Raw genomic sequence first — 13174 nt, 5'->3', positions numbered from 1 at the left:
TTGACAAAATTCAACACCGATTTATGATAAAACTCTCCAGAATGTGGGCATAGAGGGAACCTACCTCTACATAATAAAGGCCAAATATGACAAACCTACAGCAAACATCATTCTCAATGGTGAAAAACTGAAAGCATTTCCTCTAACATCAGGAACAGGACAAGGATATCCACTCTTGCCACTATTATTCAACATAGTTTTGGAAGTCCTCACCACAGCAATCAGAGAAGAAAAAGAAATAAAAGGAATACAAATTGGAAAAGAAGTAAAACTGTCACTGTTTGCAGATGACATGATACTATACATAGAGAATCCTAAAGATGCTACCAGAAAACTACTAGAGCTAATCAATGAATTTGGTAAAGTAGCAGGATACAAAATTAATGCACAGAAATCTCTTGCATTTCTATACACTAATGACGAAAAATCTGAAAGTGAAATTAAGAAAACACTCCCGTTTACCATTGCAACAAAAAGAATAAAATATCTAGGAATAAACCTACCTAAGGAGACAAAAGACCTGTATGCAGAAAATTATAAGACACTGATGAAAGAAATTAAAGATGATACAAATAGATGGAGAGATATATCATGTTCTTGGATTGGAAGAATCAACATTGTGAAAATGACTCTACTACCCAAAGCAATCTACAGATTCAATGTAATTCCTATCAAACTACCAATGGCATTTTTATAGAACTAGAACAGAAAAACTTAAAATTTGTATGGAGACACAAAAGATCCCAAATAGCCAAAGCAGTCTTTACCTAAAAAAAACAGAGCTGGAGGAATCAGACTCCCTGTCTTCAGACTATACTACAAAGCTACAGTTAGCAAGACAATATGGTACTGGCACAGAAACAGAAATATAGGTCAATAGAACAGGATAGAAAGCCCAGAGATAAACCCATGCACATACGGACACCTTATCTTTGTTAAAGGAGGTAAGAATATACAATGGAGAAAAGACAGTCTCTTCAATATGTGGTGCTGGGAGAACTGGACAGCTACATGTAAAAGAATGAAATTAGAACACTCCCTAACACCATACACAAAAATAAACTCAAAATGGATTAGAGACCTAAATATAAGACTGGACAGTATAAAACTGTTCGAGGAAAACATAGGAAGAACACTCTTTGACATAAATCACAGCAAGATCTTTTTTTATCCACCTCCTAGAGTAATGGAAATAAAACCAAATATAAACAAATGGGACCTAATGAAGCTTAAAAGCTTTTGCACAGGGGCTTCCCTGGTGGCGCAGTGGTTGGGAGTCTGCCTGCCAATGCAGGGGACGTGGGTTCGAGCCCTGGTCTGGGAAGATCCCACATGCCACAGAGCAACTAGGCCCGTGAGCCACAACTACTGAGCCTGCGCATCTGGAGCTTGTGCTCTGCAACAAGAGAGGCCGCGACACTGAGAGGCCCGCACACCGCGATGAAGAGTGGCCCCCGAACGCCGCAAGTGGAGAAAGCCCTCACACAGAAACGAAGACCCAATTCAGCCAAAAATTTAAAATTAATTAATGAATTAATTAAAAGATTAAAAAACTTAAAAAAAAAAGCTTTTGCACAGCAAAGGAAACTACAAACTAGACGAAAAGACAACCCTCAGAATGGGAGAAAATATTTGCAAACGAATCATCAGACAAAGGATTAATCTCCAAAATATATAAACAGCTCATGCAGCTCAATATTAGAAGAAAAAAGAACCCAAATCCAAAAATGGGCAGAAGACCTAAATAGACATTTCTCCAAAGAACACATACAGATGGCCAAGAAGCACATGAAAAGCTGCTCAATATCACTAATTACTAGAGAAATGCAAATCAAAACTACAATGAGGTATCACCTCACTCCACTTAGAATGGTCAGCATCAGAAAATCTACAAACAACAAATGCTGGAGCAGGTGGGGAGAAAAGGGAACCCTCTTGCACTGTTGGTGAGAATATAAATTGATACAGCCACTATGGAGAATAGTATGGAGGTTCCTTCAAAAACTAAGAATAGAATTACCATATGACCCAGCAATCCCACTACTGGGCATATGCTCAGAGAAAACCATAATTCAGAAACACACATGCACCCCAATATTTATTGCAGCACTATTTACAATAGCCAAGTCACGGAACCAACCTAAATGCCCATCGACAGATGAATGGATAAGGAAGATGTGGTACATATATACAATGGAATATTACTCAGCCATAAAAAGGAACGAAATTGGGTCATTTGTTGAGACGTGGATGGATCTAGAGACTGTCATACAGAGTGAAGTAAGTCAGAAAGAGAAAAACAAATATCATATATTAACGCATATATGTGGAACCTAGAAAAATGGTACAGATGAACTGGTTTGCAGGGCAGAATTTGAGACACAGATGTAGAGAAAAAACGTATGGACACCAAGGGGGGAAAGTGGCGGTGGGGGAGGTGGTGGTGTTATGAATTGGGAGATTGGGATTGACATATATACACTAATATGTGTAAAATGGATAACTAATAAGAACCTGCTAAAAAAAAAGAAGCTATTTTCCATTCAGAAAAAAAAAAAAGAAAAAAGATATACCATGTTATGTAGCAATGCCTCTTATGGGTATTTATCCCAAAGAATTGAAATCATGATGACAGATATTTGCACTCCCATGTTCAGTGCAGCATATTTACAATAGCCAAGATGTGGAAACAACTTTAATGTCCATAGATACATGTATGAATAAAGAAAATATGAGATTAATATATATATTATTCAGCCTTTAAATATAAGGAAATCCTTCCATAGATGACGACATAGATCAACCTTGCGGACAATATGCTAAGATAATTAACATTTGGGTAAATCTCAATCTTAAGTGTTCTTACCTCAGTTAAAAAAAAAAAAAAACACAAGGGGACGTGACCACGATGTAAGATTTTAGCCATCACAATCTCGGAAATTTTGTGAAAACCAGGTATAAAGCCTTAAAAATAAAATGTGGGCCTTGAGCACAGTCTTTGTAAGAAGAGCTCCACTTTGTAAAAGTTGTAACTAAAAATAATTAATTGGGTTAATAAATCTAATAGAGTAATGGACGCAAGAGCCATATCAGTGCTAGCATCAAAGTTGTTCTACAAAAGTTTCTGTGCCTAATGATGTCTAAACAAAATATGAAACTTCTTCCAATACCTGAAGAACATTGTAATGGCAAGCAATCAAAACACGCAGGCACACACACACACACACACACACACACACACACACACACACACACACAGAGTCCCCTCTTCCATTTGATTTCAGCAGTCTACATTTTCTAAAGTAGTAAATATTCTAGCTATGTCTTGTGAATCTCAAAGTACTGGAAAGTAAGTGCCCATTCAAAAGTAGTTTATCTTATAACACCATAAATGCTACTAATTTTGTTGTCCATTTGAAATATGTAAGTTGTACTATTAAAAACAACAACAAAGGAGATCTTTATACATGTGGAAAAACACAAGTTTACCCATTGTGTTCCCATTAACATATATATAATTATTGACTATGCATTTATCTTTTAAATCATATAGAAAATAAGAGGAGATGTGAACAAAAAATATTAAAATATTGGTTTATATTTTTAAAGCCTATATCCTTTATACAAAGCCTAGCTCAAATGTAGTTTTTCTTATAAGACTTTGCCTGATTTCTAACAAATCAGAGTTCTTTGAACTCTCCCAGCACAATTGTATATAGTCTTATTGTTCCTTGGTGATAGAAGAATGGAGTAGTAGTGGTGGAGGAAGAGAAATATACAAGGTTGACTATTTAAGCTTGAAGTCTTTTTTTCTAGTACCAGCTGATGAAACAACCTTCTCTCTTTTATATACCTCCTTCTCAATCATTTCTTAAACACCAGCAACATAGCTCCTCCCTTAAAAAGGCATAGGCTTTCAAGACAGGTCTGAGGTATTATGACTGAAAAAGGTCCAAAGAAAGATAACTTTTATAGGCATATAGAGAAGCTTCCATCAGGGCAGCATTCTGGGTTGGAGTCATTAATTAAACCCTGGGGCAAAGTGGGTGACTTTTATTTGTGAACTAACATGCATATCTTCTCACAGAAATCTCCAGATATTTCCACAGGTGACTTGTTGGTCACACCATAAATGCCTCACAATTTATCTCCTAATACTTAGAAGACTATACCTTCTATATCTATATCATGACTGTGGTGATATCTTCTGTTTTATCTTCCAGATCCACCCCTCCACTTTCTCCATCCTGCTTTGTGTCCCAGGAGACTAGCTTATATATACTCCATCAACAGGCTCCCCTCTCCTCTTGCTTTTGGTTGAGGTTTGGCCAGTGAGAGTTACCAGCAAGAGTCTGGAAAGCAAACGGAGAGTATCGTTGAGGTATTTATTCTCCCAGCTTCTACACTGCAAGGTCGCTGTGGGCTGGCTACTTCCTTTAACCAAAGATCACAGCTCCTGTCAAGTGGCCCTCTACTCATACTGAGTTCCAGGAATCACTCCCTACTTGCACTCCTTAAGTCCTAGGAGTACTAATAGCACCCACTGTTATCATCTCCAGGATATTACACTATCCTTTGTGGTTTTCCTATCCCTTGCTCACACATTTGTAAGTAGTTCAAATATTAAACTCTCCTCAAATTACTTAACACGAATGTTGCATCTATTTTTTCTTCTAGGACCTTTACTGATGCAGCCTTCATCATAGATACCATCCAAAGAGTAATAGCTAACATTTAGTAAGTATTTATTGTGTGCTAGGCTTTATTCCAAACACCTGGCATTTACTGACATATTTAAATCTTTACAACTACTCTATAAGTATTATCTTCTTCTCTACAAATCACTTCATTTCTCCTTTCTTTACCTCTGTTCCAGATATATTTCTCTCCCTTTTACTGTGAAAGGTAACTGAAGCTATATCTCCCTCCATAGTTCAAAGGAGTAGAAAGGAATAAGGCCCAGAATGCACTAAGGATTGCAAAAATAACAATAAGGGTAACACACTTTGTTTATATTCAGAGCAAGATAAGTAAGGAATGGGTAGAGAAATTGCACAAGGTCAGTGGTATAAATTTGATGAATGATATAGGAGAATATGCTCCTCACCTTCCATTTTACTTCTTTTTTTGTCCTTCTGTCACGAATAATAATTTTCAGGCTACAAAGAGTAAGGAGAAAAATGGGTAAACACAGATTGTTCGAAGGAGAGGCAGCAACAACCCATGATAAGCAAAACAATAGAAAAATATAAATCTGTCTTACAAAGTTGTTAAAATTAGATAGCAGGAAGAGAAGTGAAAAGAACAGTATAAGCAGATAGGCCAAAGATGCAAACCAACATCTAACTAGAAAAGAGGTCTTTGATTATCTTGTTCAGTACTTTTTTCAATGATACCACACTGCTATATGCAATTATATCATCTATCATATACAGTCTTGGATTGTTCTTTTTTGTTTCATATGTGTCCTTGTTCTTCCAATAAACAGAGAAAGACCCTTCTTTTCATTTTGAATCCCATGGTCTAAGCACAAATTAGATATCTGAAAAGAAAGCCATACTGAATTAGACTGAGAGCCTTGTGGATCCTTCAAAGCCATGGTAGTAAATAGGATTGAGGATAGTTATTGGGCTAAGGTGCAGTTTATAGGAATAACATGGCAACTTAGAACATCAAACCTGTAGCCTTCATTTATGCATTCACTTACTCATTCATTCAACAGATATTTATTGAGAAACTATTCTGTACCAAAACCCATAAATGCTTTAGGATAGCTATTCACTGATTCAATCAGAGCCCTCTTGCACTGTTGGTGGGAATGTAAATTGATACAGCCACTATGGAGAACAGTATGGAGGTTCCTTAAAAATCTAAAAATAGAACTACCACACGACCCAGCAATCCCACTACTGGGCATATACCCTGAGAAAACCATAATTCAAAAGAGTCATGTACCACAATGTTCATTTCAGCTCTATTTACAATAACCAGGACATGGAAGCAACCTAAGTGTCCATCGACAGATGGATGGATAAAGAAGATATGGCACATATATACAATGGACTATTACTCAGCCATAAAAGGAAACGAAATTGAGTTATTTGTAGTGAAGTGGATGGACCTAGATTCTGTCATACAGAGTGAAGTAAGTCAGAAAGAGAAAAAACAGTACCGTATGCTAACACATATATATGGAATCTAAAAAAAAAAAAAAAAGGTCATGAAGAACCTAGGGGCAAGACAGGAATAAAGACACAAACCTACTAGAGAATGGACTTGAGGGCACGGGGAGGGGGAAGGGTAAGCTGGGACAAAGTGAGAGAGTGGCATGGACATATATACACTACCAAATGTAAAATAGATAGCTAGTGGGAAGCAGCCGCATAGCACAGGGAGATCAGTTCGGTGCTTTGTGACCACCTAGAGAGGTGGGATAGGGAGGGTGTGAGGGAGGGAGATGCAAGAGGGAAGAGATATGGGGATATATGTATAACTGATTCACTTTGTTATAAAGCAGAAACTAATACACCATTGTAAAGCAATTATACTCCAATAAAGATGTTAAAAAGTATATATATTTTCTGAGTGTCAACCATGTGCCAGAAACAATTTTAGGCACTTTGATGTATGAAACAAAAATGGCCCTTGCTCTCATAGAGCTTACAGTCCAGTAGGGGAAGGTAGACACTAAAAATAACACAAATTGATTAATTACAATTGTATATGTGATAAAAACGAGAAGTACAAAGCACAATGAGAGTGAACCATGGGGAAACCTGACGTAGTCCCAGGTCCAGAGACAGTTTCACTGAGGACGTGACCTTTGAGTTAAAACAGAAAAGATGAGTAGGAGTTAAGAAAAAGAATGGGGTGGAGTAGTGGACAGAGAACACAGCAGGCAAAGAGAACAGTTAGTACAAAGGCCTTGATGTGAAAAAGAACGTAGAACATCAAGCCACTACAAGAGGACCAGTGTAGCAGGAATAGAGTGAGAAAAGAAAAGAGTGATACGAGATGATGTTGAAGGAACAGGGATAATTAAAAGAGAAATCATTCTTTGTTTTTAGCTTCCTCAAATCACTTTACCTCTCCTTCCTTCCTCCCTATCCCTGATCATGAAGGGCCTTTGTAAAATGTCCGGACTTTATTCCAAGGGCAATGGGAAGCTTTTGAAGGAGGATTCTGATCAAGAGGTGAGATGATATAACGTCTAATTTTAAAAGATCACACTGACTACTGTGCGGAGAATGGGTTGCAAGAGTACATTTGAGGAAGGTAGTGTGCAAACTAGTTAATGTTTCAAGAAGGAAGGAGTGATTAACCCCATCAAATTCAACATAGAAATAGAGAGTGAGCACTGACATGTGTCTACTGAGTGAAAAGGAAGTCACCGATGACCTCTACAGGGAAGTTTTGGGGGAGTGTTGGAAGTTGAAGCAAGACTGCTATATTGAGTAAGTGAGAGCTGAGGCAATGTACCCAGTGAATGAATACAACTCTTTTGAGAAATCTGGCTGAGGAGAATGTATGGATTTACTTGTTTGTTTGTGAGAAATAAGGGTGATTTTTTTTTAAGATATAAGAGACTATAGCATATTTATTTACTGATAGAGAAGCTTCTATAGAGACAGAGAAGTTGAAGATATTAAAGAGAGAAATAATAATGTTTCTGAGAAGGCAGGAATGAGTGGGATCTAATGCACAAGCAGAGGACTGGCCATAGAAAGGAGAACCTCGTCCTCCATCATAACAAGAGGGAAAGAAGAAAGAATGGGTACAGATGCAGATACTCAGTTTTGCCCACCCTGAGGCTACTAAGGTATTATGGGTGGGTGCATGACCTGAGTTCAGCTCATGGTGTCTCCTTCCCAGGACATTTGATCCTGCTTTAAATGATGCAGAGAAACAGGAAGAGAAAAGTTTACATTTTACAAATGATAGCAGCAACAACATATAGTTTCAAGGGGGCAGCAGTTGTGATTATTTCAGGGGCAGTGGCCATTGACAGAGATGGCATCGGTGCCTGCAGTGGCATTCCAGTATCAGTTGTGGTAACAGCAGTGTCTGTATCAGATGGTTCCTATAATGTAATTATGGCCATGGTGCTTGGATCTTGCCCATTTTCTGAGTCTAATTCTCCAGGTTTTCTACCAGTTACTCAGTACGCCTTCCAGAAAGTCCTCATCTATTAAAGTTACACAGAGTTGGTTTCAATGCTTGCAACCATGAAGACTGATTGATACCAGTATGAGGGAAGGACATAATATTTTGTTTAAAAAATAAGATATCAAATTCACTGTTAAGGAATTTGGATTTCATACAGTCAGAGTTTGTAAGCTGGAGGTCTATTAGCCAAAAAGTCATTTTGTGATTTTAGGTTATCTTTTGTCCATAGATTAAAAAAATAATAATGATTATCCAATTTGGATGGCTTTTTATACAACAATATAGATTTCCAGATTTGCTTGGAAAAATACAATCTGGCAATACTAGAATTTCATCCCTGTGTGACAAGAATAAGTTGTCTCCTTTAGATGGATAATGTATTTGCCTGCCTACTTCACTCATTTACCTCACGTAAGTGAATGAATGGCCCTGTAAGCACTGGAATTTGTAACCTCTAATGGGGAGGCAGATGCCTCTGGCATCTTTTCTTATAAGGGCACTAACCTCATCATGAGGGCCCCACCCTCATGACCTCATCTAAACCTAATTACCTCCCAAAGCCCCCATCTCCAAATGCCATCACATTGGGGGTTAGGGCTTCAACATATGAATTTTGTGGGGAGGTTATACAATTCAATCCATAGCAACATTTTTCCCATTGTTCAGCCTGTATGGCATTTCCACAGTGCTCCATATCACCTCTCTTTCCATACCTTTCTCAATAGTGAGGCCTTGTAGCTTTCCAAGACTTCTCCCAGGGGAGGCTGTGGTAAAGGTGAAGGGTTTGTGACTAACTCATTGTTCCATTTCCTGTAGTAACTTGGAAATAACCATGTTTACTTTACTAGAAATTGAATTCCAATCACAATCTGGGTGATAATTCTTATGCAAGATCCTTGTCCTAGAAGGAAAGTTTAATACCACCCAAGTGGAGGCTTCTTTCTCTTACATTGTCAATTTATTGTTTGATATTTCCAAAAGAGAAAAGGTTAGAATGCAAGAATGTCTTACAGAGTTAGAGTTTCATAAAAGTAGTGTCATATGAACATATATACACTGCTGCCAATATAATACTATTAATTAAACACTTAAATTCCAGAACTATGACTACCAAATTTTCTGTTGCTCTGAAGAACTTATTTTCTTATCCAGAAAATTAAGTGGACTGCAATATTACCTCAATCACCTACTTTTGAACTTTGCCATTACTTGAAATAATCTTGTCTCAAGACCTCAAACTATAATAGGAGGCAGTGTGGTGAGGTAAAAAAGAGCCTGAATTTTAAGGGCAAATAGCAGCTCAAACACTTATTAGTTGTATCATCTGGCCTCAAAGCCCATAATCTATCCACTACATGGTACTGCCTCCTTTTAGAGCACAAAAATGAGGAATGAAACTGTCATCTTAAGGACAATTGGTTCAACCGTGTCTTTCAGCCCAGGGATGTTAATGATTAACACAGAACCTAAAATGCAGGATTCTATAGTCATTTATCCTTTCCCATAGTGACATCCAAGTATGCACAATGAAGACTGCTAGGGGCAGGGATGATATTCAAAACATTTAACTAATAAGGTACGGGCATTAACCAATCAGAATGGATGTCACAGGGTATACCGGTGTATACTAATCTGCCTCAGAGCAGAGATGCCTGCAAACGCAATATGACCAAAATTGAATTCATCATTCCTACCACTCCAGCTCCAAATCTTTTCTTCCTACATTCCATATGTATGATCGGATTGTCCCCATTTAAGGGATTAATTTCGTGACGCTCAGAGAAGTTTATATCTATCTTGAGGAATAAATGAGGCAACACACGTGGCACCAGACTTATAACAGGCACTCAACAAATGCTAGTTGCTCTTCTCATTCCCTGAAACTATTATTACATGGTCTTATCTTTCTAAACTCCTGACTTCTCCCATTGGGCCTCTCCCACTAAACCTCCTTTTAGTCCTTATTCTGATATCTAGCCCTTCACCATATTCCAGTTCTCTCAATTCATCAGCCCAATTGAAGCCTCACTTGCCTTCCTCTAGGCCTACAGTCAGTTAATTCAATGATATACTTACTTGCACCTTAGAATCCTTTCTACCTTGACTCTCTCCAAACTCTGAGTAACTGCCTCTGTTGGCATCTACTATACTTAATTGATAAATATTGCCATGGAGGCTTCAGAGTGCCAACTTTCTCATGGTGTCCCCATCTCACTGAATGGCTGATATATACACAGTCAAAAATCTGAGTCATCAAATCAATAGAATTAGAAATGAAAAAGAAGAAGTAACAACTGACACTGCAGAAATACAAAAGATCATGAGAGATTACTACGAGTAACTATATGCCAATAAAATGGACAACGTGGAATAAATGGACAGATTCTTAAAAAAGAACAACCTCCCAAGACTTAACCAGGAATAAATAGAAAATATAAAGAGAACAAACTCAAGCACTGAAATTGAAACTGTGATTAAAAATGTTCCATAAAACAAAGCCCAAGACCAGATGGATTCACAGGCAAATTCTATCAAACATTTAGAGAAGAGCTAACACCTATACTTCTCAAACTCTTCCAAAACATAGCAGAGGGAGGAACACACCCAAACTCATTCTATGAGGCCACAATCACCCTGATACCAAAACCAGACAAAGATGTCACAAAAAAAGAAAACTACAGACCAATATCACTGATGAACATAGATGCAAAAATCCTCAACAAAATACTAGCAAATAGAATCCAACAGCACATTTAAAGGATCATAAAACACGATCAAGTGGGGTTTATCCCAGGAATGCAAGGATTCCTCAATATATGCAGATCAATCAATGTGATAAACCAGATTAACAAACTGAAGGAGAAAAACCATATGATCATCTCAATAGATTCAGAAAAAGCTTTCAACAAAATTCAACACACATTTACAATAAAAACTCTCCAGAGGGCTTCCCTGGTGGCGCAGTGGTTGAGAGTCTGCCTGCCAATGCAGGGGACACGGGTTCGAGCCCTGGTCTGGGAAGATCCCACATGCCGCGGAGCAACTGGGCGCGTGAGCCACAATTGCTGAGCCTGCGCGTCTGGAGCCTGTGCTCCACAACAAGAGAGGCCGTGATAGTGAGAGGCCCGTGCACCGTGATGAAGAGTGGCCCCCACTTGCCACAACTAGAGAAAGCCCTCATAGAGAAATGAAGACCCAACACAGCCAGAAATAAATAAATTTAAAAAAAAACTCTCCAGAAAGTAGGCATAGAGGGAACTAACCTCAAAATAATAAATGCCATATATGACAAACCCACAGCCAACATCTTTCTCAATGGTGAAAAACTGAAACCATTTCCACTAGGATCAGGAACAAGACAAGGTTGCCCACTCTCACCACTATTATTCAACATTGTTTTGGAAGTTTTATCCACAGCAATCAGAGAAGAAAAAGAAATAAAAGGAATCCAAATCGGAAAAGAAGAAGTAAAACTGTCATTGTTTCCAGATGATATGATACTATACATAGAGAATCCTAAAGATGCTACCAGAAAACTACTAGAGCTAATCAATGAATTTGGTAAAGTAGCAGGATACAAAATTAATGCACAGAAATCTCTTGCATTTCTATACACTAATGATGAAAAATCTAAAATTGAAATTAAGAAAACACTCCTATTTACCATTGCAACAAAAAGAATAAAATATCTAGGAATAAACCTACTTAAGGAGACAAAAGAACTGTATGTAGAAAATTATAAGACACTGATGAAAGAAATTAAAGAGGATCCAAACAGATGGAGAGATATACCATGTTCTTGGATTGGAAGAATCAACATTGTGAAAATGACTCTACTACCCAAAGCAATCTACAGATTCAATGCAATCCCTATCAAACTACCAATGGCATTTTTCCCAGAACTAGAACAAAAAATTTCACAATTTGTATGGAAACAAAAAAGACCCTGAATAGCCAAAGCAATCTTGAGAAAGAAAAACAGAGCTGAAGGAATCAGGCTCCAAGGCTTCAGACTATACTACAAAGCTACAGTAATCAAGAGAGTATGGTACTGGCACAAAAACAGAAATATAGATCAATGGAACAGGATAGAAAACCCCGAGATAAACCTACACACATATGGTCACCTTATCTTTGATAAAGGAGGCAAGAATATACAATGGAGAAAAGAGAGTCTCTTCAATAAGTGGTGCTGGGAAAGCTGGACAGCTACATGTAAAAGAAAGAAATTAGGACACTCCCTAACACCATACATAAAAATAAACTCAAAATGGATTAGAGACTTAAATGTAAGACCATGCACTATAAAACCCTTAGAGGAAAATGTAGGAGGAACATTGTATGACGTAAATCACAGCAAGATCTTTTTTGACCCACCGCATAGAGAAATGGAAATAAAAACAAAAATAAACAAATGGGATCTAATGAAACTTAAAAGCTTTTGCACAGCAAAGGAAACCATAAACAAGATGAAAAGACAACCATCAGAATGGGAGAAAATATTTGCAAATGAAGCAACTGACAAAGGATTAATCTCCATGATTTACAAGCAGCTCATGCAGCTCAATATCAAAAAAAAACAAAGAACTCAATCCAAAAATGGTCAGAAGACCTAAATAGACATTTCTCCAGAGATGATATACAGATTGGCAACAAACACATGAAAGGATGCTCAACATCACTAATCATTATAGAAATGCAAATCAAAGCTACCATGAGGTATCACCTCAAACCAGTCAGAATGGCCGTCATCAAAAAATCTACAAACAATAAATGCTGGAGAGGGTGTGGAGAAAAGGGAACCCTCTTGCACTGTTGGTGGGAATGTAATTGATACAGCCACCTTGGAAAACAGTATGGAGCTTCCTTAAAAAACTAAAAATAGAACTACCATATAACCCAGCACTCCCACTACTGGGCATATACCCTGAGAAAACCATCATTCAAAAAGAGTCATGTACCACAATGTTCATTGCAGCTCTATTTACAGTAGCCAGGACGTGGAAGC

At 37.8% G+C, this 13174-nt stretch overlaps 1 protein-coding gene across 4 annotated transcripts in view; it reads right to left on the bottom strand.

The window, feature by feature from the left end:
• Window positions 1-13174, bottom strand: part of KLF8 (KLF transcription factor 8) — a 349664-nt gene that overhangs the window by 265830 nt on the left and 70660 nt on the right. The window contains exon 2 of one of the 4 annotated variants that reach the window (XM_082444996.1): window positions 5108-5159. The exons of the other annotated variants lie outside the window; for them this stretch is intronic. Within the exon in view, the coding sequence (XP_082301122.1) occupies window positions 5108-5114 (7 nt within the window). The 5' untranslated portion in view covers window positions 5115-5159. The remainder of the gene's footprint in view (window positions 1-5107; window positions 5160-13174) is intronic. 4 annotated transcript variants of the gene reach the window in all.

This window comes from Balaenoptera physalus (genome assembly GCF_965194825.1).
Source record: "Balaenoptera physalus genome assembly, chromosome: X".
In the NCBI taxonomy this organism is placed as follows: domain Eukaryota; kingdom Metazoa; phylum Chordata; class Mammalia; order Artiodactyla; family Balaenopteridae; genus Balaenoptera; species Balaenoptera physalus.
Note: the sequence above shows the minus strand (reverse complement) of the source record. Positions and strands in the feature narration are given on the sequence as shown.